We start from the raw sequence: 24,996 nt of genomic DNA on the forward strand, positions 1-24,996 counted from the left end.
TTTATGAGTAACTACATTTAATTCCACCCTCCGTGGTATGTAGATGATGAAAGTTCATAAAATGCACATTATCTTTGATGATGGATGAACAATGAATTAACAATATAGCAATGTCTATTCCATTTCAAAAAGAGCTCTGTTGATTTGTTCATAGCTTCCTTTGATTAAAAATTGGAAATGGGGTTGTCGACTGAGGTCTGCCAATTCAGGAGAGGAAAGAAGTGTCTTTTGATCTGGTAACAAGCTTTCTAAATTACCTGGAAATAGAAAACCGGAATTCAAAAAATGAGTCCATGGAAGGAGGTGTAGTAAATTTTATCATATGAACTGTAACTAGGTAGGTGTTACACAAGCCTGGTATCTCCTAAGAATACAAAGCAAACAAGATTTAATTTTTTAAAATTTTTAATTGAGCTTTCATTTTTTTTAAAACCAAAAGTGCTTTTCAAGGGATCCCAAGCCAACAGCAAAACATAATATCTTGGATGAGATTGACACCGCTAAGACACTATTACAATATACTTTTTTCTGATAGAATCACTAAGACAGAGCAGGACTCAAACCACGCCCAAAGGTAAGTACTATATCACAAGACCACAACACTCCACTGTCCTGGCAATGTATCCTTGGGTAGAGAATGCTGACCTTTTTTTTTTTTCATTTCGGTTTTGTTTTCATTTCTTTGTTGTTTTTCCCCCCTTTTTTAAGTACTTAAGCTATGTTTGAAACATTCTCAAGTTATTTTAACTATATTGCTAGCTTTTCTGTCAAAAAAAAAAATGAATAAAATAAAAAATGATCACACCTAGATTAAATTTAAAAAAGCAAAAAAAGACAAAAAACATAGCAATTGAATTTCAAAGTAAACATGAAGAATATTGACTCACCGTCCATGTAGACTAGATCCACAGTTTTCATGAAAACTTTGTTTTTGTTGCTCTCTAATGGGTCTGTCTCATTGGTGTCAATCCACCTACAAAATAAATGATGATATTGATTAGTTTTGTTGCCCAAAGAAACATGGAGAAGATCAATGGATAAAGAGCTTAAAAACTGGCCCAACCTGAAACAACATCGGCTTCCATGCAGCCGACAGACACAGAAGTCCTTGGTTGATGATTGTGTTCCCTGTCGCCCGATGAGATTAAGTATTTTTTTTATCACCACTATAAAAAATTAGAGATATTCATCAAGTTTACTCTTATTCAGGTTCGATTCTTGCTATTGCAAATTTTTTAGATTTTTGGATTATCAAACTATTGTACATACTCATCCATTAGAATAGCACGACACCAAATGTGAAGCTTGAGCTGATCGTATTCCTCTTCAGCACTTGTCTGCAAAGATTAGAAGGACAGGATAATATATCAAAAGATTTGGTAAAATATGCAAATCAAATATTTCAAGACCAATTTATCAAAATATCTTTTACCAATAATAAAAATTGATTTATCTTCATGCTTAAAATCAAATTCTTTAAAAAAATATTGGGGGGGGGGGGGGGGATGATTTAATGGTAGTTCACAACTTCTTTGATTGCAAAAGTTGGTGACAACTTACAACATACAGGCTTTTTCTTATGGAAATCTCAGAATAATCATTAATGTACTTAATTCAGTATTCCTGAATGAATTTGAGATATGTTTTGAGGTAAAGAGAGAAGCAAGATTTAATAAAGGAAAAATAAATAAATAATTATGATGATGAAGATAAGAATAATGATAATTATAATCTGACAATTTGTACCTGATCAATGTATCGCAAGAGATCAAGGGCTTTCTTGACATCCAATTCTCCAGCATCGGTGTTTTTGTCACTCACATACAGCTGGGTAGATCATATAAACAATGATTATTACATTTATTCAAAATTATAATAACACTCCAGCACCGTTTCCTCGAACTCCTTGTGACATGCAAAAACGTTTGAGGTAACCATACTTGAGATTTCATGGGGAGGAGGGGGGCAGTGTGGCTCAGCTGTAAGGTCTTTGCTTTGTGTCCGAAAGATACCTGGTTCGAATATCCACCATGTTAAGTGGTCTTCAGCAAATCACCTCTCCCTAGCTCAATTTGCGGTGCTGTGTTACGACTCACACCTGGGTTATTTCAGTTTTCCCTTGGAATAAACCCTAAGACAAAGTTTCGCTTGAGGATGAATAGAGAACTTTATTATTATTTGCTTTATTGATATGTTATGAGGGGTTGGTGCGATCGTGTGTGTGTGTGTGGTGGTGGTGGGGGGAGGGGAATTGCTGTATCACAACATTAAATTCATTCACAGTTGTAGCCAACCATAGCACATCATGGCAAGTGGCACTGATATTGGAACTAAAGGAGAAGTGAAAAGAATAAGCAGAGAGGTGTCTTTTATGTGAAATAGCAATGGAGTGTGTGAGTGGTTATGTGTTTCTGCGTGTGTATTATACTGCATACACATACATGCAGTGTAGATAGATGCACACCATACATGGATAAGTAACTGTCAATATAAAAATAAGTCATCAGTGGTCAAAATCAAAGCACACAATTTTTAAAATCCCTTTAATTAATTAATTAATTATTTTACGTTGGCTGGGTGAAACTAGTGTGAGGAAATCATGTTTGAGGTAAAAATGTGTTCTAGGAAAAATGTTGAGAATTCGAATGAGGTCGAGGAAACCGTGCTTGAGGTTACTTGTTGATGAGAGGGTGAAACAAAACATATTTTGTCATAACTTTTCGAGAGGAAACATTGGAAAACACGAATTATGAAAGATTGAAATCCACACACATATCCAATAAATGAAGTATTAGTATTTCCTTCGGAATATAATCAGCGCATAACATAATGCATGCTTGTATCATGTCCTAGATAAAAACCTCAGTATTGGGCATTAAATGGCCTTTTGTAAATTTATTCCAGAAATATTCAAAATAATAAGATAAATCTAGTTCTTTCCATCAATTTATACACATTTATTTAATGCATTAGAAAACCTTTCTAAAGAAAAAAAGGAAAAAAAAAAAAGATCTGTTAAAAAAGTTCACTATGTTATTTCTCTGTTTACCTCAATGAGTTCTTTAGGTGTCAATACCCTCATGTTCTCTGGATCCATTGCTGCATTCTGGAATGAACAAAAATATAAATCAAGACAAATACAAGACAGATAATCATACAAATACAATTCAATCAATGCCACAAGCAGTTTCCTCAGAACTGTTTTGTTTGCTTTTATGGCTTTAACAGCACTTGATACAATTTTATGTCATTTCATCACCAGTAAAAAGGAAGTTAATGGGAGAGTCGACGCAAGTAAGTCTTTTCTCCCCAAGTGTTGTGGGGTGGTGTCCATGACCTCATTGTCAAACTTTGTCTATACCCTGCATTGTTTTCATGCAAAAGTTGCGGCAATTAACCTCTATGCTTTTGAAGATCAGATCCTTACACCACAAAATTAAGTGTTGGTTAATTTAGTTTTTTAGTTTCAACAGTTTTCAAAAAAAAGTTGATCGAGCCTTGTTTCAATAATTTTAACCATGCATCTGATGGAAAAATGGAAGCAGTATTGCTGTTTTTTGATGTTTAATTTTTGTCAGAATAATGTGAAAATCTGTTTCCAAGCTATGTTTGTTGTAAAAAATTCATAATCTCTGTAAAAATTCAAAGTAGTAAATGAAATGCTAATCATAATCTCTAAATGAAAAAAGATGTGAGATATTTTTTCACCAAAAAACAAAAACTGTAAAAGTGAATTTTACTGACATGGCTCCCACTTTTGCGAATTAAAAATATGTCAAATGTACTGAATAATTATAAATATATACAGCGCACAGAATCGACAAAAAGCTCTTGGGCACCTGACATACAAAGACAATAGGTAACAAAAGCCTGTCTGAGTAGAAATGGGTGCTACAATACAAAGACAATAGGTAACACAAAACACACACTACTATTACTACTCAAAAGCCCGCCTGAGTAGAAATAGTTGCTACAATACAAAGACAATAGGCAACACAAAATGCAAATACTATCACTGCTCAAAAAGCTTGTCTGGATAGAAATGGATTTACTTTAAACAATACAATTATTGTGCATCCAATCAAACCCACCTCAACGGCTTCCACTGGAAGCAACTCTTGATTCAGCACCAAATCCAACTCTTCATTGATAACTGAAAAAAAAAACCCAACATTTTTATAAGTATATTTTCTATTATTCAAATTACAATTATATTTAATTGCGTAAGTTAACATCTTATCACATTCATATTTGAACAGTAAAAATATGCGAACAATTCACAACTACATTTCTGACCCCAAAAAAAATAAATCATTAAAAATAAAAATGGGTGCAATTTTCAAAAGAAAAAAAATCAGGCAATTTTAATCTAATGGTTGCTACTATCTTATTAAGTAGGTATGAGCGACTCCAATAACATCTCCACTGTATCATTTACCTTCTACATCTTCTTGCAACATCTCTGATTCCTCCTCAGCTGCCATGGCTGACAATTTGCTGAGACTCAATAAAGTCTGAGGACAGAAAAACAATTCTAATTCCAGAATAATGTTATTTCAGGCAAACTACAAATTAAGTAAAATCAGTTTTTTATCTTGGGTTTCTTAGACCTGGAATTGACTAATTCAAATTTGTTTCTATGTGATTGAAATTTGTTTCTATGTGATTGAAAATTGATGTATATGATATAAGGTTCAACGAAAACTATTTGGCCACCGTTTTAACAATACCAACATCTTTGAGAAGCCTTTTAAAATTATGGACATAGAATGTTGGTGACCAGGTATATACCGGATACAATTTCACTGTCGCAGCAACCTTTTATGGTTGACAAAGCAAGAGTTTTGGATAGCATTTTCATATTGTCTCTAATTGAATTGTAACTCTCAATAAAATATCAAAATCCAAATCAAGGGCATCCGACTCTAATCATGCAAGTGCGAGAGAGGTGAGTTTGAGAAAAATCTTTAAAGAACAGCGTGGCTAATTCAATAACCTCAATATGCTTAATTAGAAGTATAACAAGTATGAAAAATACTCAAACAACTAGTATGACATATTTATATTGGTATGTATCAAAATCAATCATTAATTCTTATCAAAATAATCATCACTCTATTTCTAATAACTTGTGTTTAAACATTTTTTTACTGTTTCATAGGTGAAGAAGATTACAGTGATACATTTCCAAACCCGATTCTCTTTCTCTACTCAACATCGGAACTATTATTATCATTGACGTATTGTTTTAAATTTTCTTTCATAATGGAATAAATTGATGGATAACAGTTTACCATACCTTTTTCTTTGCCAAAAAGTTTTTCTCCACACTAGCTAATTCTGACAGTGCATGATGGGCCTGAAAAACAAAATCACTCCTATAATTGTAGCAATCAAAACTTTTTCTTTTTTCATCACAGGGCTAACAGCTACATTGACAAAAATGAAGATTTATTTCAAAAAGCACCTGTTATCCTTATTTTTCTGTTTACGAATTTCATGATATTAAAAAACCAAAAATGCAAACTATATTCAAAGAATATCAAAACCATATTCAAATGCGAAGTGTGAGTATAAAATAATTTTAGAAAACAAAAAGTACCCAAACCTTAAAAATATTAGCTAGACTTGAGAAAGGACACTAGGGCTGGTAGATCATTCATAATGTCTAATAAATTATATATTGAGTTTTTATATAGCGCAATATCCACTCAAAATCTCAAGCGCTTTACAAGGGGTCCCAATCCAACAGCAACACTTAATATGCAGAACGAGACATGATGCCTGTTAGGCGATATTCCATTTTTTTTTCCAGACAGAACAACGCTGTTAATGACCTGGTACTCATTTTACACCCGAGTACAGGGAGAGAATGTGAGTAAAGAGCCTTTTCCAAGAACTGAACTATGTGCAGAGTGAGGCTCAAACCGAGGACATTCCAATCCGAAAGCGAGTGTCATCCGACAAGACCACATAGCTGCACAAATTATAAGTTATAAACTAGATTACTTGGCCCAGAATACACCTGAATACAAAATTTACAGCACTTACTGCTACAAAATTCCCTCTCTGTATCTCATGTAGCCAGCTGAGATACTTGACATTGTCTGAGTCCAAAAAGCGGCTTAATTCATCTCCTTGAGCAACCGGCTGTGAGAGCAAATGGCCTCTTTTGCCTGAAAAATGTCAAATTAATCAAAATGTTGAAAAAAAAAAACCCAAAAAAAAACAGACAAACAAATAAAATGGTTTTTGTTGACAATAGATTGAAACAAAAATTTAAGGATCTTTTATCATTATTTTAAACATAATATCGAACTACTAACAAGCTGATGACTACAAACTTTGTTGATTCAAAACATAAGTGTATTTAATTTGGCATTTCAAAATCCATACACACCTTCTTTCAAGTACCACTGAAACAGAAATTGGGCAAATCCCTGAAAAAAATAAATAAATAAAAAATAAAAAAGGGTTATTTCTAAATAGACAGTATACATGGAATAAAACCTTAACATAGTATCTAATTCATAAACATGTAAGTATTTTGATCTTTATTGGGCAGAAGAAAAAAAAAAACCAACAAATTTTCAGGTCTCGACCTCAAAGCCAAATTGTCATTCAATTAACTATTAGAAAAATCATTTTGACCCAAAAACAAAAGCAATTTGTGGGAAAACAATGGATGGACAACACAGTACAACATAGCAGAGTAATGAAACATGATTCGTCTTATTAGGTGACTTAAAATTTTTTATTATAGAATTAGAAACAAAGGATCACACTGTGTGTAAAAAAAAAAAAAAATTTAATTGAGAAAATAGGCATTTTCAAAACAATGAAACTTAGTATTTCTAATTGAAAAACAGAATATACATGCGAATATATAAAACATATTTGAAAGAATTACCAGACCTTATCTGCAAATTGGCTCCTGTACCTCTGCAACCTCTCCTGATTATCAGTTGTGTCACAGATCACCATCAACATTTCAAAATCTTCATATTTTTCAGCCAGTGATGCCGCTCTGTCGTATTGTTTGTGTTTAACTGTTTGAAATAGTTTTGCAGACAATAATGGTTTTGGGCATGTGTATGGGTTTGTTTTTATTTTTTATAAATAATAACAGTATCAGCTTCATAACAATATGAAGATCAAAATGAATGAAATATGGGGTCTTTGAAAAAAAAAACCCAAAAAAAACAAAAATCAGATAATTTTCTTTGTAAAGATAATAAGGTTGAAGTCAAAAATTTGAGAAAAGTAATACCTCAAAAAAGTTGAGTTTATTTGTTTGTTTTACAGATGTATTTAAAGAGGTAAATTCACAAACTTTGCTTTCAAATGAAATATTAGTTTCTTCTGAAAGCAATTAATGTGATTCTTAAAATTTCATGCAGACAATTAAACTGTTTATGTTTCCTTAAATCCTCTAGTTTAATTATATTTTTATACTTTAAACGAATATCATTGTGGAAACAAAACACAAAAATCCTTTGCTTAATTGGAAAACACTCACCAAAGGGCAATATCAAATTATGTCTCTTTTTTTCAAATTTTTGCTCCAGCTTGACACAATCCTCAGCTCGATCTGGCCATTGCTGTAAAGATTTGATCTGACTGGCATAGCCGTCCATCAGTATATCAGACAAGCCAACCACATTCTGGAAAATGATACCCTGGACATCCACTTCTCTGGCTTCTGACACTCCTCTGTCCAAACTGGTGGTGATCTATGGTTGTAAAAATTCATTGAACCGTCCACATTATTTTCCGTCCACATTATTTTCAATTTTATTATTGGAAACAAGGAAAGACTTCCTGATTCACACACAGAAAATAATTGTTTTTCCATTTTGGAGGTGAATGAAACTTAGAGATTTAGTTTTTCTGTACGAAAGGCTATCAAATACAACAAAGTTACATCTCTCTTTGGAACAAAACAAAACATGATGGCCATGGAGAGGAGATTCAACCACTTAGAATTATACACAGTGCTGATGGTGCCAAAAACTGAAAAGGGAGGAAAATTTTGAATGATTGCCTTTAAGCACCCCCCCCCCCCCCCCCACACACACACAATTTTTAGAGCAATTGAGATGATAAACTATCATTGATACTCTAGCTAACTTCTAGAGAGTGGGAAACTGCACCTATTTGTTCCACCACACATCAAATCTCTCACTGCCAGTACATTTGATTGAGGGAAATATAACTTTTTTTAAAAGAGGAAATTCCTCCTCTGACTCAAAAATCGCGGATTTCTGCAGATCTGAGGAAACCCATCAGCATTGTATAAAGTACAGCTCCCTTATAACGACTTTGGTTGCAACAGGGACTCGATTACAATGGAACATTTTTTAATCCCCATTCTACGGCCTATATAATTCATATAAATCATGCATGGCTATAACAGGGAAATATTTATTGGAACACGGCTACAACAGGGCTGTGAGTTGTAAGTTTAGTACCAAGTTAAAAAAAACTACAGGAAGGCACACATGACATACATAACATAGGGAATGCAGAGGAGGTGGGAGTGGGAGAATTGCAGTTATTGTGTGTGCTATTGATGTTTCTTTGTGTACTTTGTGTATCCAAGACCATACAATAAAAGGCAAGTGAAAGGCACATGACTATCCAATCTACATGTTGATACCCTTAGGCCTAATGTTACGCATAGAGTTAGGGATGTGCATCTCGTGACTGATTAGGTAACTAAGTCCAATGAGAAGTGAGATGGTGAAGAGCTCTATGTGAAGCCTGAGGCGAGGACTGTGCACTACTTGAGTTTTGAAGTGCACTTAGTGGCTGTCAGTAGCACGGTTGGAATGGAGCAAGGTAGAATTAACAATTGCCTTGTTCCAACCCGCCTTGTGTCCTGTAGTATGTGAAAGAGGGCATGAGGTATGGTGATTTATGGAGAGGTTACAGGAATGGAAGTCACAGTCAAGTCATCTGATTTATTTACTTCGGGGAATAACTCGAAATGTGTTCCTTGTCAGTTTTCTTCCCCACCCCCCTCAGTATTGCTTCCTCTCCAATTCCTAATGCATGGATATAACAGGACTCGGCTACAAGGGAGATTTTTTGCTTGTCCCACTACCCTGTTGTATCAGAGTTCCACTGTATTGAATTGTAAAAATCACAACTGAATAAGGACCTAAAATATATTTCTATTTTAAACTTACTTGTTTGGTGATGACGTTGCGAATGCTTTCAGTGGCAGTCCAAGGTATGTACTCTGGGATGCACTCTTGGTTTCCAGCATACATTTCAGCATTAGCCTCTCTGTATTTCAGAGCATAGTGTAGCATATCCTATTTAAAGAAAAATTAATTTTTAAAAATAAATGCATATAAACATTGCTGTATAGCATGGGTATCAGAAGTCAGTTGTCAGACCAAGAACCTACACATGCAGTAATCAACAAAGCAAGCCTTGGAAAGCTAAGATGCTGTTTTTTTTCATTATAAACCTAACATATCTGACGCAGTGATTAAGTATGTTTTTTAAAATTCATATTTAATCTTTTCTATCCATTGTACTATACAACTTACAGTAATTGATAACATTTACACCACTCAAATATGGAATTTTGAAACTTTTAACTCACCACAAAAATGGCATTGACAGCTCGGATAACAGTGAGCACCTTTTTGCTGGGTTGGTCAGAGTTTAAAAAGTCCTCTACATAATCAACCAAGATTTTAGCTATGTCTTGGATGCTTGACACCTGTAAACAAAACAAAAATAATTACAACAATAATAATTATTAATAACAATAACAAAAATAATTACAACAATAATATTAATAATAATAATAATAATAATAACAACAATAATGTACTGTCAATTGTTCTTTTCTGTTTTAGGAGTTATAAGGCAATCATGACACTTAATGCCATATCAGAACAAGCAATGGAAATATGAAAATGAGGATATAGTCAAAAGACTGTAGATCCGCACTCAAAAACATCCAAGAAAAATGTAATCCAAAGAGAACCAGCACAAAGCCCAACCCAAACACATGCACAAGATCCAGACAAAAGGGATACACTCAACAGATAAATATACATAAATATAGTCATATATAAATATTCCTGGATATGAAGATGTGATTTACAAAAAAAAAACAACATAGTAACCCATTTTAAAAAATTAAGGCAATGCCCCTGAGGCCACGGGGTAAAACCAAACGACATTCTTTCCAAAAAAGGATGAAATATGATGAGGAAGAGTACAAAAGAAGTATGGGAGCTAAAAGTCAAAGCAGTCACCTGCCTGACCCACAAGTCCAAAAGGGAAGTCAAGTGATCCCTACTAAAGTATAAATCTCATGAAATGAGGCAAGAAGGTTGTCGCTTTTTAAAATTTTAAGCCAAAGATTTATTACAGAAGTGGACATATTTATAATATTAGAAAAATGTGCAAATTTCAACATATACAAAAACAGTGTAAAAGTTACATGTCTTACCCGTCTGTAAAACATGTCCTGGGGTGTGAGTGTGTGAGGAATCATTTCTTCCCTTCTTTGCAAAAGTGTTTTGATGCAAGGATCTAAAATCTTACAATGCCTGAAATAAATATATAAAGGCTACTATAAGTCAATTGCATATGATTGAAGAAAATGGGATACAGCATGAACCAGTGATCAATTTAAATCCAAAAAAATATTAGCGGTTCCTTTAAAACAGACTTATTATATTTGTTTTTCAAAATACCACATTTAGACTCACTCTGTATGAAGTTCTCGTAAAGCAATGGCTGCCTCGACCTTTTCCACGTTCTCACACAGATAAAGTCGGGTTGACATCATAGAATTTCTCACACGAACCAGTGACAACTGGAAAGAGAGTTCAAGAATAAATCAGATCTCTTTCAACATAAGACATTCTAGACAAATGTTTGAAATGAACATATGGCCTTCAAAACTTATTTCAAAATTGTAATTGTCATATATTTTATTTTATATAAAGTTGAGGAAAGAAAAAAGACCATTACTTCTAACTCAATGATATAATATAACTATAAATCTATCTCTTAGCTCATGTAAAGGTGACTGATTTTATGGACAACAATCGTGTGTGTTTTGCAATAGTCTATCTCACCTGATCCCATAAGCCGCATGACTTCAGAAAGTTGATAAAATAATCATGGGCTTTTTGTTTGTCTTTCAACTGCTGGATGATGATTACAGAGGCTGTGCTACTGCTGGAGTCTAATGAAATAAAAGAATGAAATATCAATAACATCACTTGCCATTTCTTTTTACATATTTTTGTTTGGATACTCATGACTAGCACCCTATTTACCAAGTAAGTTCATCTTATCAATAAGTTACGATGCATGAGAAAGATATGAATTTTCTTATCTCATGAGATGACAATGAATAAAACTTAGAACTTGCAACAAGAAAAGTTGTAGGAACATTGCTTGAAAATGTATAGTCTATTAAATCAATATATACTATCATTCCTAAATAACTTTTTAGACCACGACCAAATTACTTCATTTAGTGTACTGAAAATTAATCATGTATTGGGTGTGACAGAAAATATCTTGAATAGTTAATATCAACTAGCTGTCAGACTATAAATGATGCAAGTATGAAATTTTACCACAATCAAACCTATTCATTAAGTTTATGTGCACAATAAGTTTAACAATTTTAACTCAACAATTGTTTTAAATAAACTCATTAAAATCTTGATAGATCTGTTGATTACTCATTTTGCTCATGACAAAGCATAGTGATTTTTTTTTTCCATGATCCAACTGATTTTACTTCTTGAATGGTGATTTGAACCTATGCACTATCAATCGATTATTTTAACTCTGCTTCTCTGTAAACTGCTGTATGATCCTTAGAAACCATGTTGGGCATCATTAACCAAATTTGTGGGCCATTGGATTCAAGTCAGGACCTATTGGAGGCCATTCATATTTTAAAATAAATAGAATGTAATTTTCTCTCAAGTAAGACTTTGTAGTGCTACTATTGTGGGAAGTTGCACTTGAATCAAACGGGGTTCATTTAAGGACATCCTGATGTATTACATGATACGAAAGCTAAAAACAAGACACAAGTTTGGAAACATTTTATATAATATTTGAAAAATTTTGTTATAACAGGCATAGTGTCTTTAAAAATAGAGGATTTCTAATTTAACGTAGCAAGAATTAACTTAATGCGTGTAAATTTTCTAATGTTTCTGATTTCTGTTTCATATTGAAAGAGCATCATTTTTTTTGTTTTCAAGTTATTATTCTCGCACCCTATATATTGTATAATTAATCAATAATAGTTCAAACATACTTTTTTTGTCTGACTCAGCCCATCTTGGATCAGCATTGGGAATGTCATCTACTAAATCCTTGCTCACTTCTGCCACAATTTTATCCAAGCCTGACTCTTTGGTTTCTGGATCTTTCTGACTTAATGGCACGAGCTCTTCAAGCACTGTTTGAACAGAATCCTGGAGAAATTAGAAAAGAATATTTTCATCCCTGTTTTCAGTATAGCATTTGAACACTGATCCATGTACAGCTGCAAGTAAAACTACCACGATTTTTGTCATTTGAAAGATGGAGATTAAGGTATGGTAAACCAATCTTTCCGAAAACAAATAAATAAATAATTCTCTTTATATCATGTTTGGCCAAATAATGTGTACATACTGATTATTTCTGTATCAGTGGTAGGTCTGTAAATCCTACAGAAACATTGTCATACCTGATCTCCTGAAATGAATGCAATGAAAGCTCCCTTCAGCTTTGTTTTCTCATCATTGCTGTCCGTCATCTCAACCAATTGAGAAGAATCCATCATCAAGCTCTCCTGTGATAAAAAAAAAAAGAAAGTAAGGGGTAAAATATTCCTACTTAACATAGGTGTGAGAAGAAATTTACTACACAAAGCAAATCACACCATGCATATGCACTTACTTGGCTAAACAATATATTAGCTAAATAGCTTACCAGCTCAGCTCTTGGATGTAGTGCACTCTGGTTATTTGACTCATTGAGGGCACTGAAAACAAAGTTTAATTAGAAACTGTTATTAAAGTGAGTGCAATAATAGTTCAAAACTTTAACACAATGTAACTACTTATCTGATATGATTGTTATAAAAGAGAATGCAAAATTCTATCAACATTGTATTAAAATTCTGTGCAAATAATACAAAAATGAATAATTAATGACTTACTTTGTGGGAAATGCTACAAAATAAATACCAAAGAATCAAGGTACTATTACCCATTTTACTTTTTGCAATTCATTGTTTCAAATGATGTTCCAATGAACTTAACATTGGTACACAACTACTAATATTATTGTTTGATTTTTCTCTAAAGGTCATGATTACCCGGCATTAATATCTTCTACCTATCACATTACATTGCATTGTCTTACTGAGTTTAGGTCGCATGGCTGAGACCACTGATCCAACATTTGTCTAGAGAATACTTCTCTTGAAGTTTTGATCTTATAGCCCGATAATGTACTTAAATATATCATATCAAGTTTTAGTCAAATAAACAAACATCATCATTCATAATATGTAGAAACAAAATAATCACTCTGTTAAATATCTTAATTGAAGATAGAAGAAAAGGAACAAAATCATGGTGTATAATAAAGGCCTGCCTAAAATTATGAATTTACTCCTCCCCTCCCTCAATTCCCAAGAGCTACCATTTTAAAAAAATGTAAAATAAATAGGTCTGATAAAAAAGAACTCTGTAAAAAAATTGCAGCGCTAGCCCTATTGCATGAAATGCAACAAAAAATGCGTAAGTAAGTAACCCAAAAAATATCTCAATATACTACAATGTAGTTGTGTGACATCATAATATTCAGACACTATATTCATCATATTAAAAATCAAAATGTCATTCATTTGTTTTAAGATTCTGATTAAACTTTATAATTGTTAGCTACTTGCACTTTACATACACCTAAAGCTTTAGTTATATACTGTCTTAACACTTAATAACAGTAAGTCATTTTTTAGTAAAGGCCACTTATTTTTGTTGCATGATATACATTTCATATGCTTGATTGTTATAAACAAAGAAATAAAAATAAATGTGTAAGCATTTAAATACAGCATTTCCACAGATATATCTTGCATAATGCTTTTTATCAATTCCACCAGCAAGCCATATTGAACCATACTTTTATTTTATGAACAACTAGTCTCCTAATAAGCATCACCATACAATATATATCACTGCCAATAGCCAGGCACTCAATCAGTCCTGAGCCCTACACAAAAGCACCCCCAGGAATCATTTTTTTTAACATCACTGTCATCTATCCAGCCACCAACTACACTCAACATTGCTTGATTTAAGCGACAAGACAAAACACCATTCTGCTGTACCTCTATCACCAAAAGAAAATTATGTAGTCTAAAACTACAATATTGACATGCCAGTCGGCCAACAGTAATCATGTATAAAAATCTAATAAAATTTGATCAAGTGGAACAAATAATACTAAATATTTATTAAAATTAATAAAAGCCCTTAAAAGTAAGTAATTGGTGAAGGATAACCCATTAATTAAAAATTTACAACTTACTTTAAATTGATTTTAGATGGAGTAACACCAAAAATTCCATGGACATTAGAAAAGAAGACACCAGTCCCATCACAACGCCCTGTCAAACATAACAATAGTGACATTATATTCAGCATTGAAGGTGAGATGTCATATAACTGAAGCACAATGTATATAGTTATAAAGTTCATTTACACACTAAAATTGATAAATTTGTGAAAAAGGCAGGAAATATACATGCTTTACTCCGAAAGTAGAGGATTTATTTGACCAGTACTGCTTCAGCAGACTAAAAAAATATCTTGAGGCATAAAAACCAACGCTTGATTAGTCATTTAAAATTTTCGAAGAGGAGAAACTACCTTCTGCCTATAATGACAACGACAGAGAGAAACAAGAAATCCTTAATCCCTCAATAATGTGTGGTCATATAATTTTTATCTGCACCCAATTTAAGCTGTTTTGAAGTGTTATAATAAATGTAAAGTAGAAAACATTGCTTTGTCATAATTCTATATCATTGCCACAAAGTTCTCTATTTTTACAATACTTATCTATTTCATTTATACTACGTATTATCTGTGTAAATTTATTAAGCATGCTCTCCGATATTGTTTACAACCATGATTTATTCATTTATAAATTTAAACACACACGCATGTCCTTTTTATCATGAACATTACCATTATAACTATTTCAATTAGGACTCACAGCTTTTATCCACATCTGAGAAATCATACACAAAGCAAAGTCAACCCCTGAAAGACATGACTATTTAATAATTTGGTCAAAAGTACTTAATATTGTTCTAATTCTTGTTAACAAAATAAATTACCTGCTCCTAACACAATGTCACCTGGTGTTCTGAGATCCATCTTATCAAGTGCCTCATCATCTGTAAATAAATTCACAAGACATTTTTTTTTAAACCTGTACCATTCCAGAAGATTACCATGGACCATTCTGTTCACAAACACTCATCTCCTTTAATATAGTAGAAAATAACTCACAAATTTTATGGGAAAAGCAAAATTGAAGCATCTACAAATGTAAAATATGTATTTATACACAATAAACTTGCATTTCAGGGTAAAGGAAGGATTTTTGTACAAGTAAAGTTATACTAAAATATCTATAATACTCAATAGTTATTCATACAGACCTTGTAAACAGAGAATTGTATTCTTATCATAGATGAAGGTAGTCTTGGATGTGTCCTCTGGCAGCAACAACTTAAAGGATGTTATGTTTCTTTCGTCATTTTCCTGAAAAAGGTTTGAGAATGTTTAACAATTTCGTATAAATACTTCCAAAGAGAGAGAGAGAGAGAGAGAGAGAGAGAGAGAGAGAGAGAGAGAGAGAGAGAGAGAGAGAGAGAGAGAGAGAGAGAGAGAGAGTCTTTGCTTATGTACAATTCATTGAATCTTGGTTACCAATACCAAAATCATCGCCCCCTCACTGTTATGGTGAATTTAATTGCTCGGTATTCCAGAATATTTCCATGTAGAATCAATAATTAAGACAACAGATTCTGATAAGAAAAAATCACCAATTATTTACATTTGTTTAACAAATTACCAAGAAAAGGAGATAAAAGAGAAAATCAAATGGACACATCTGTGGCCTCATAAAAACTGCAGTTTTTAAAAATGATGCACAAGCTTGAAAATTGGACTTACAGTGTACGGCTGTGTGTAATCCAGTAATATGAACTTGCTGATGCCTGTTGGAGCCACTTCTTTCAAAGTTTCAAGATACACTGTGAGAAAATTGAATCAAATGAAAGCAAATTGAATGTATTTACGAGCTAATTTCATTAAAGAATCAAGTCATACACCTATAGCACATTTTTGATTTTGAGAGGCGAAGAGAGAGAGAGAGAGAGAGAGAGAGAGAGAGAGAGAGAGAGAGAGAGAGAGAGAGAGAGAGAGAGAGAGAGAGAGAGAAAATCTGAGAACATGACCTTTGTCTTTCTGATGAGGGATATCAAAGCATAAGCTTTCCCTCTCATAGCTTGTTACAGGAAAATAATATAATATGGAGTATGATGAGGATGATGATGGTGTTATAAGGGAATGGTGAAAGTGAAGGATTGTAACGGAAATATTAGGAAGGTTGTTGTGATGATGATGACAAAGACGATGACTACAATGTCACTAGTGTGCATATGTGTGAGTGTGTCTATGTCAACATATTGTATCGTTATAAATGTGTAACCAAATGACAAATTGCCACTATTTTGAGGACAATAAAGATATATTGTTATTATTATTATCATCAGTATTATTCACATCATTTATTTTCTTCAAAGATAAATGTGGAAGATTGCAAACAACCAGTTTTTCTTTTTCATAAAACAATGTACATATTTTGAAAGTCTCCTTACCTAAGGCAAAATAGACAACTCGGGAAACCTCTAGGTTGACACCAGCACTTAGCATTACTATTCCATCTCTGTCCATAAAAATAAAAAATAATTTAAACAATTAGGGACAATAAAAGAAAACATAAAGAATAAAACTTTCTAAAACAAAAACCTGACATAAAACTTTCAAAAATAAAAATGAGACTTCTTTAATGTCAGTGTGCCAATCAATTACATACTTTTTCTTCTCCGTTTCTTTTTGGTGACTTACAATACAAATTTTCAAATAGTTCTCAAACTACAAGAGTCAGCTGGAAAAAAAATATAATATTTGATTTCATTATGACCATTTATTACATAACTGATAAAACTACTTCTCATGTAACCTTATCTTCACAATGTTTATACACTTTAAAAAATATAAATAACTTGAATAAAATTACAAAGCAAACGCTTTTTAATCTATATTATTACCACCACACGCACGAAATATATACTGTAGGACATACCGAGTAAGCTGAATATCCAGTAGCCAGGTTTTCAAATGAGGGAGTTGAATTGAATCTTGTTCCTATGCAACAGATAATAATAATAATAATAATAATAATAATAATAATAATAATAATAATAATAATAATAAAAATAATAATAATAATAATAATAATAATAATAATAATAATAATAATAATAATAATGTTGATGATGATGATCATAAAAAAAAATATATATATATAATGAATAGGAATCATCTAGGATACAATCAAAATAGACAAATTACTTCTACTTTACTTGTTAAAAGAAGACTAACATTTATAATTAACTTTCAATTACAAATAAATCTATACACCCATCAAGTAGTAGCTGAAGTCCTATATTTGAAAATACGTTCCTGATATCTGCAGGTACAGCTAGTAAAATATTAAAAACAATTAAATGGGAAACGGGGAGAATAAAGTAAATAAAAGTCAACAAATTTGCAAAGAAAACCTAAAAAAACAGAAGATAAAAAATACTAGTCCTTACCCAAACTTTCTGAGCCAGAGCCTCCCGAAACATTCTGTCTGCAGCAACTTGATAAATTAGCTGGGGAAAAAAAAAGTAAAATTGAAAACATTTTTAAAATGTGATTCAAATTGTAGTGAATACTCTATTGTGGTTCGCATTGGAGTTGTGGTGATATTACTCTTCACAATTCTTTATTTATGAGTAGAAATAAAAACAAAACTTAAATGCTCTTAAAGATATGATATTTCACCCTATAAAACAGTCTGAAATAAAGAGCTACTATTTTTCAATCCATAAAAGGCCAGATCTTGAGAAAAGCTTAAACATATGCTTTAACGAATGAGAGGAGCACTAAATTTCACTCCTGGTGAAAAATAATGTCTTTGAAAAATTGCACCCAAAAAACTGAATATATCCTTACAGTAGAACTCTAATATCACAGGTTTTAGTGACTAGTCAGTTTTCTTGCGAATGAGACTTCAAAATATCGATTTGTCTGCATTTACGAGCTCAATGATAATTGAGAAAACTTCAAGACTTAGGGCCAGAAAAATAGAAAGATGATGGGCTTACAGATCAAATTATATCATTTGAAAACGAGAAAACAAAGCTAGATGGAAGGTACAATTGATGTTCAGAAAGAAAAGAGAGAAAAAAAACAGACTGATTTTGGTTCCCTTGTCCCTGATCTGTACCCAAAGCGAATACTCATCTTGTCATAGTTACCTTCCTGGTCATTAAATACCATACACTCGAGCAGTGGTCATGGGCTTTATTATATCAAAATTTAACTTTAGTAACTTACAATAAGTGGAATACTTGTCATAATTATGCTGGCAGCTATAGAAAAGGTAAAACTATTTAGACATGTATTTTAAAAAACTGTCAGTCATCATACGTAAATATGGCATGGTCTTGACATGAAATGTCAGTTAAAGCTAGGGGCAGCATTAATGAAAAATTCTCTCACTTTTTCAACTCCAATAGTTGGTACCATCCACTTGCTGAGGTGTGTGTCTGATAAGACGTAGAACATCCTTTTATCTTCGTCTTCCTCATCCTCCAGAAATTCGTCCTCTGGAGCAGGTATGATGGCTTGCAAAGGCTGGAAGAATATAAACAAGAACTATGATGATAAGGATGTGCTTTTTAAAATCATTAAAACATTAAGGTCAGCTTAAAATAAAAATGTGAAAAAAATGCTTACGTGATGATAATGGAGAAAAAAAACAAACTGATCCACCGGTAAAGAAAACCCTACTCAGAATTCCTAAGAACAAAATCATATCATACAAAAATAAACAAACCTTTACAAAGAAAAAAAAAATACAGAATCCATCATTGCTTTAATAAAATACTTGAATATTTTGGTAATGTTAAATCCTTCAATCACCAACTGAATGTTTGCATTGTACTTGACAAATAAGTAATTTCAGTAACAATATGGACATAATGAGAAATACAATATGGATGATTTCAAAACTTTATTAAATTTATATTTAAAACATTTGAATACTCATTGTTTACATACAGCCTCATTCGTTTGCATCTGTGAGGATCCAAAAACAAATGAAGACATTCTACGGCTGATACCAGAAAACAAACCCTGGGATGATTTCAAGTGTCTGCATGAAATAACAGCCTGAGGAAACAAAAGAAGTTTATGGTACATAAATTAATGTATTTAATTCAATTGTATGTATCTGCATTTGTGGGATTATTTATAATTGAAAAGAAAAGACACCTAGAGCTGTATAAAAGATCAGCATTATTATCATTATTACAAAGCCCCTTGACAATATATTCATCGTTTGTTTTGTTTTTTAATGTATGCGTTAAGTCTATGAACTGTATAGAAAAAGTTCAATATAAAGTTACAGCAACCCTGCACATCTACAAAATTGAAATATTAAATCATATTTCAAGTATTAAGAAGAAAAAAAAATAGCTAGCGTCATCAATTATCGATTTGGTACCATGGAGATTGAATAATGCTTCAATGTCCTTAATACATGTGCACAGACACAAAATTTTCATTAAATAAACAACTTAAATCAAAGATGCTAATAATGTAGTGCAATAGTTGATGAAAATATTCATAATTCTACAAGTTTTTTTTGTCGTAGTATACAAGTTTGTTCGTGATATTTATGGAGTTAAATGAAGCAATAAAGATAATCCAGGCAACTTTTGTCATCTTATAACTTTTGATTAACATTTATGTAAAGAATAAAACACCATCTATATACTACTTGGTTGACTACACAGAAAATATTAAATCATAAATACCTGACCAGTAATAGGTTCCAATAAAAGCAAGGAGCTGGTTGTTGTTGCAAGAAGACATCCGTAGGGCTTATAAAAAAAGTTAAAAATATAACTAGTGAACATTTTTACAGAAGGCAGGTAGGTTTGAACATTCATTAATAGATGTACATCAACAAAGCATGTGTGTTAAGTTTGAAAATAATGGATATTAAGATGAAAAGGAAACTACAGTTCTCTGTAAAAAGAAAATAGATTCGTCTTTCTTAAGAATTAATAATAAATACAGTCTTGTACTAAGTCAATCGAAATATTAACTTTTTTTAAAAATCTGTCTAATCCATTACCTCACCGCACAACTAAATTCAAAATAAAATACTTAAAATTTAAGAGTAAATCCAAATCATTTTTATTATTAGCTTCTTTCCAAAGAATTTGAATATGAGCACTAAACTACATTCATAGATTTAGTATGGATAAAACAAATTTTAAAATTTTAAAATAGAGTTTTATAAAGTACTGAGAATTCTGCTTTTAAGGCGATACACACCTGAAAGTTGACTACTCGAGCACATTCCTCGCCCCTCAGCTCAGCACTTATATCCACTGTAGAAGTCTCAAATGATACCTTTGGCCAGTATCGCACCACACCCTCTGGGGACACTGCAACACATGCTAGAGGTTGTCCATCTTGATTGCCTGGAATAAGGCAAACCCTCTCTGCACTGTGGGCCAAATCACTGGGTGGAAGAGTTAACTCTTTGAATTGTGATGCCTAAAATATACCATAAGAAGAAAAAAAACTTGTATGAAATGACAAAAAGAAGGCTATATCAAAATACATTTTTCAATATATGTAATCTTAAACAATTCCATTATCATTTTGAAATGTCAAATTTAATGTAGATTGGTGTTTGATATATTAATAATTGTAGCTAATGAATCAATAACAAGTTGATATAATAAAAATCATCTGACCCTCGTGTTTTCAGCAGACTTGTAACGCCAGATGAAAAGTTTGCGTCCCCCAACAAGCCAGGCCCATCCAGATGGATCAATACAAGCAGTGATTTCTGTTGTGCTTCCTATGATGAAACAAAAGAAAAATTAATAATATCCACAATAAAGCGATAAAATTATTGCTTACTATCATTATTACAACTTGAAAATACTGATGACAACCTTCTAAATTACAGATTTACACGAAATAAAAATCATGTTTGGATTTCCTTATAAATAAAAAGAACTTCAATAAAGGCAACAGTCAAAAAAAAAAAAAAAAAAGCTCCTGTCCATACAAACAGATCATTATTATCAGACAATAAAGAGTAACTCACTATCTGAGAGAGTTAGTGTGTTTGTGATGAGAACTGGCAGAGATAATCCAAATGTCTCAATTGTAAACTTCGATGTAGTGTCATGAACAATCTGACTTGCATGTAGAGATGTGCTATCCAGATGAGATTTTTTCCTTCGAAATACACAGAGAAAATAAACAATGAATCGGTTTGGTACATTAAGTAAAGAGCACTGTGGTTTGGGGCGTTTATTGTCTATTAGTACTGGAATATAAAAATTCACAATATAAATTGAGATGAATCAGAATGGTTTCTAATGACAAAAATTAAAACAAATATTTCACGTCCATACAGCACAGTAACTATATTAATAGACATTCTAGTTGTAATCCCAATGTTAATTATATCATTTCATTATGTCTACTTATAGTACTAATACTCACTCCACTCTATGACCATGCCCTTCATGAATAAATATATTGTGAGGGTCAAAGAAGGTTTAAAAAGATAAAAAAGAGATGGATGGAGTTGGAAGAGTTAATGAATGTCTCACCACATATCTAACCACTGGCTTAAATATTGACACTGGTAGGTTGGCCATCATGTCTTTTGTGGCCCAAGGCTCATGCCCTGCAACATCATGTTATCATAGTCTGGTCATCAACCACGGTGGGCGCCCACTTGCAGATATTATCATTCTTTTTTCTTTTTGAGCAGGCGTTATGTGTACTGCAATTTACTTACGTTTACTGATCCCCTTGGTGCTTGATCAGCACATAAGGCTGAACAATGCAATTAGCCAAATTCAAATTGCCTAAATCAAAGACTGCCATACAATTATTACTTCATAGTGGCAATTCGGACTTAGAGTCTGAATAGTCTCCCGTGGCTATTCGGACTCAAACTCCAATGTGCGCACCATAAGTAGCCTATCTTGAGCTTGAACGTACGTGTGCAAACACAGAAGGGAGACAGTATGGGCAGTCAGCAAAAAGTGGAACTGTGGAACTGAAAGAAAGCAGAAGAGTTCAGAAGAAATTCTGTTTTATCCACTTACACAGCTGATTCCCTTACTTCGTACTGTCGAGGGATTGTTGCCTGTCTAACACTATCAGAATATTATTTTGTCCTGATTTTATTTGGACATCGTGTACAGTTGTGAGAAAAGCTTTTCATTTAGACCTCAGTTACTAATTTCTATCCGGACTTCCAATTGATCACAATGATTTTGTCTTTCTCATCAAATAAAGATGTCACAATATAACTTTCGCCATGTCCAAATACAGAAACATAATATCACTAATGAGATTGGGTGGAATGCGCGTGCATGACGGAGGTGTATAATAAAAACGATCCGTTAAGATACACCGTCAACAGAGGTGCATAAAAACACTACGTATCTAGATCTAGAGAGCTGAGCCGGTGTTACCAATACTTAGCTTCTATAACCAGGACAAATCATTCGTTTGGACAGAAAAATAAATAAAAACTTACCGCTTACCGTCAAAAGCAGTTTAGATTTGAAGATGCATTTGTTTTCTATCAAAAAACATTCGGTAATGGACAATCCTTGATGAATTTCAAAAGTTGTGTTGAAATTATATCCTAATTGTTTTCATGATTAATTCCTCGCGAAATTGTGTGGGCCCCGTTTCTGTTATCAAGGTTCCGCCTAGCCAGATCATTTTTGAGTAAGAGACCAAACTAGCTATAGCAAGAAGCCAGATTCCTCGGCAGGAGCCCAAATACCACCAAACCCACCTTAGCCTCGCGAAAACTCTTTAGATTTGTTAAACAATTTAGATAGGATAAGGAAAATTCGTATATATAGAAGCATTAGCAAATGCAATCTGTGGCGTTAGCACGTGGCCAAACCAAATTTTGGGAGGCCAAATGGCTTGGGAAAAGGCCAAATTTCTCAAATTTGGCCACCAGGAGGCCAAACTAGCAACCCTGGCCCCAGGTTTTTAAAAAAGTTTATTGGGAAAAAGATACGGAACAAAGTGTCCATAGATAGGTATGCAATTTGGTGCATTAGTGCAGTAAAAAGGCCTTTTTTTCTTTTATTCAATAAACTTGACTGCTGGTGGACCCTAGGCCTCTCTACAACGCTACAAGTCCAAGAAATAATACTCACTTTTTCTCTGCTCCAACGAAAATATCTACCCAGAGCTGCCAACCTCATCTGATGAGAATGTGTACAATGGGACCTCAAAATGGGGGAGATTTCATAAAAATGGGTACAATCCTGAAATCGATGGAAACCAACCATTGTGAAAGTAAGAGGAAGGTAAACTTACATAAAGTCACACCGCACAAGCTCAATTGCAGCAACAATAATGTTCCCAAGACTATAATCCAATCCTTTCAGAATTCAACCTCCCAGCATGAAGATCATAATTGGTAAAAAAATATATGAATATCCACTTGGTCACCAAGGTTTCTCAATAGGCTAGTAATAATACTAAAGAAAACTGAAGCAACTCCATACACTGAAAATGGGTACAATCTTGGGGGAAATGTGTACAAGCGTACAATCGCTGAAAATGCGTACAATTCCGCATTTTTTGCGGTAGGTTGGCAGCTCTGTCTACCCCCTACCGGTCTAATTATTTGTAGCAGACGACAAATTTCTCAAAACGGTCACGTGACACTGTAAAAACAACACAGGAAGTCCATGAAAGCTTATTTACGGCATTTCCTTTGAACCGTGTAAACAACAAAATTTCGTTTTCATTCGACTCAACGGGTCAGATTGGCCGGTATTTTTTAACGAACTAAAGTTCTGAAAAATCAAAATGTTTCTTAGAAAGGTGAAAGATGCTAGTTTTTGAAACAGAGGTAGGTTTTTTAAAAAAATCTTTATATTTTACGTGAATGCATGCTCAAGGCGAGTTGGACGTGCAGCGGAGGTTGGTAGGCCAAAGGCCCACCTCTCTAGCTAGATATTATTATTGTCAATAACTAAAATTTTCATCAGCCTGAATACCAAGAAGAAGAAGAAGAAGAAGAAGAAGAAGAAGAAGAAGAAGAAGAAGAAGAAGAAGAAGAGAAGAAGAGGAGGAGGAGGAAATGGAGGAGGAAGAAGAAGAAGACAATCTTTTTCTGGACGTCTAGATTCTAGGCTAAGGTAGACGGTCTACTTTTTTTCTCCGCCTCCGCTCACCTTGCACTTCGTGGGGTGTCTCTGCCTCCTCCAAAACGACGCTTTCCTGTTGGCGTTTTATCACCAGATGAAATGTCTGCAAATCTGGAATTGAACATGTCTGAGTATGTAGGTCAATGTACTGACATAAGTGAAAAAAAATATCATTGAAAACGTTCGATGTTTTTGTTCGCTGTTTCTACACTTTGCCTTTGGTACTCTTGTTTTCTTTTACAAAGTGCGGCCCGGAAATTGAAGTCAAACTGGAGATAATTTTTCCAGCTGGGCTAATACTTGAAAAAGTTGATTACCGCATTGCTCTAACCGATATCATTGTGTGATATTAAAGA

General features: G+C 33.2%; 1 protein-coding gene across 1 annotated transcript; it reads right to left on the bottom strand.

Moving 5' to 3' along the window:
* Window positions 1-24,938, bottom strand: LOC144963044 (nuclear pore complex protein Nup133-like). The gene is made up of 34 exons (XM_078896652.1): window positions 24,668-24,938; window positions 21,541-21,674; window positions 21,182-21,288; window positions 20,754-20,978; window positions 20,228-20,293; window positions 19,470-19,580; window positions 18,909-19,043; window positions 17,957-18,016; window positions 17,443-17,504; window positions 16,955-17,022; window positions 16,248-16,327; window positions 15,731-15,833; window positions 15,404-15,463; window positions 14,590-14,668; window positions 12,982-13,033; window positions 12,737-12,841; window positions 12,320-12,479; window positions 11,112-11,221; window positions 10,740-10,846; window positions 10,478-10,577; window positions 9,617-9,736; window positions 9,192-9,320; window positions 7,520-7,733; window positions 6,916-7,049; window positions 6,401-6,440; window positions 6,052-6,176; window positions 5,300-5,359; window positions 4,439-4,514; window positions 4,092-4,153; window positions 3,050-3,106; window positions 1,747-1,827; window positions 1,270-1,337; window positions 888-973; window positions 1-257 (listed from the first exon to the last, which is right to left on the bottom strand). Exons 1-34 carry the CDS (start codon window positions 24,763-24,765, stop codon window positions 115-117), a joined length of 3,417 nt encoding a protein of 1,138 aa, XP_078752778.1. The 5' UTR covers window positions 24,766-24,938; the 3' UTR covers window positions 1-114.
* Between the last annotated feature and the right edge of the window lie 58 nt (window positions 24,939-24,996).

Source organism: Berghia stephanieae, chromosome 1 (genome assembly GCF_034508935.2).
Source record: "Berghia stephanieae isolate SIO BIC M18660-M18661 chromosome 1, UCSD_Bste_1.3, whole genome shotgun sequence".
NCBI lineage: Eukaryota > Metazoa > Mollusca > Gastropoda > Nudibranchia > Aeolidiidae > Berghia > Berghia stephanieae.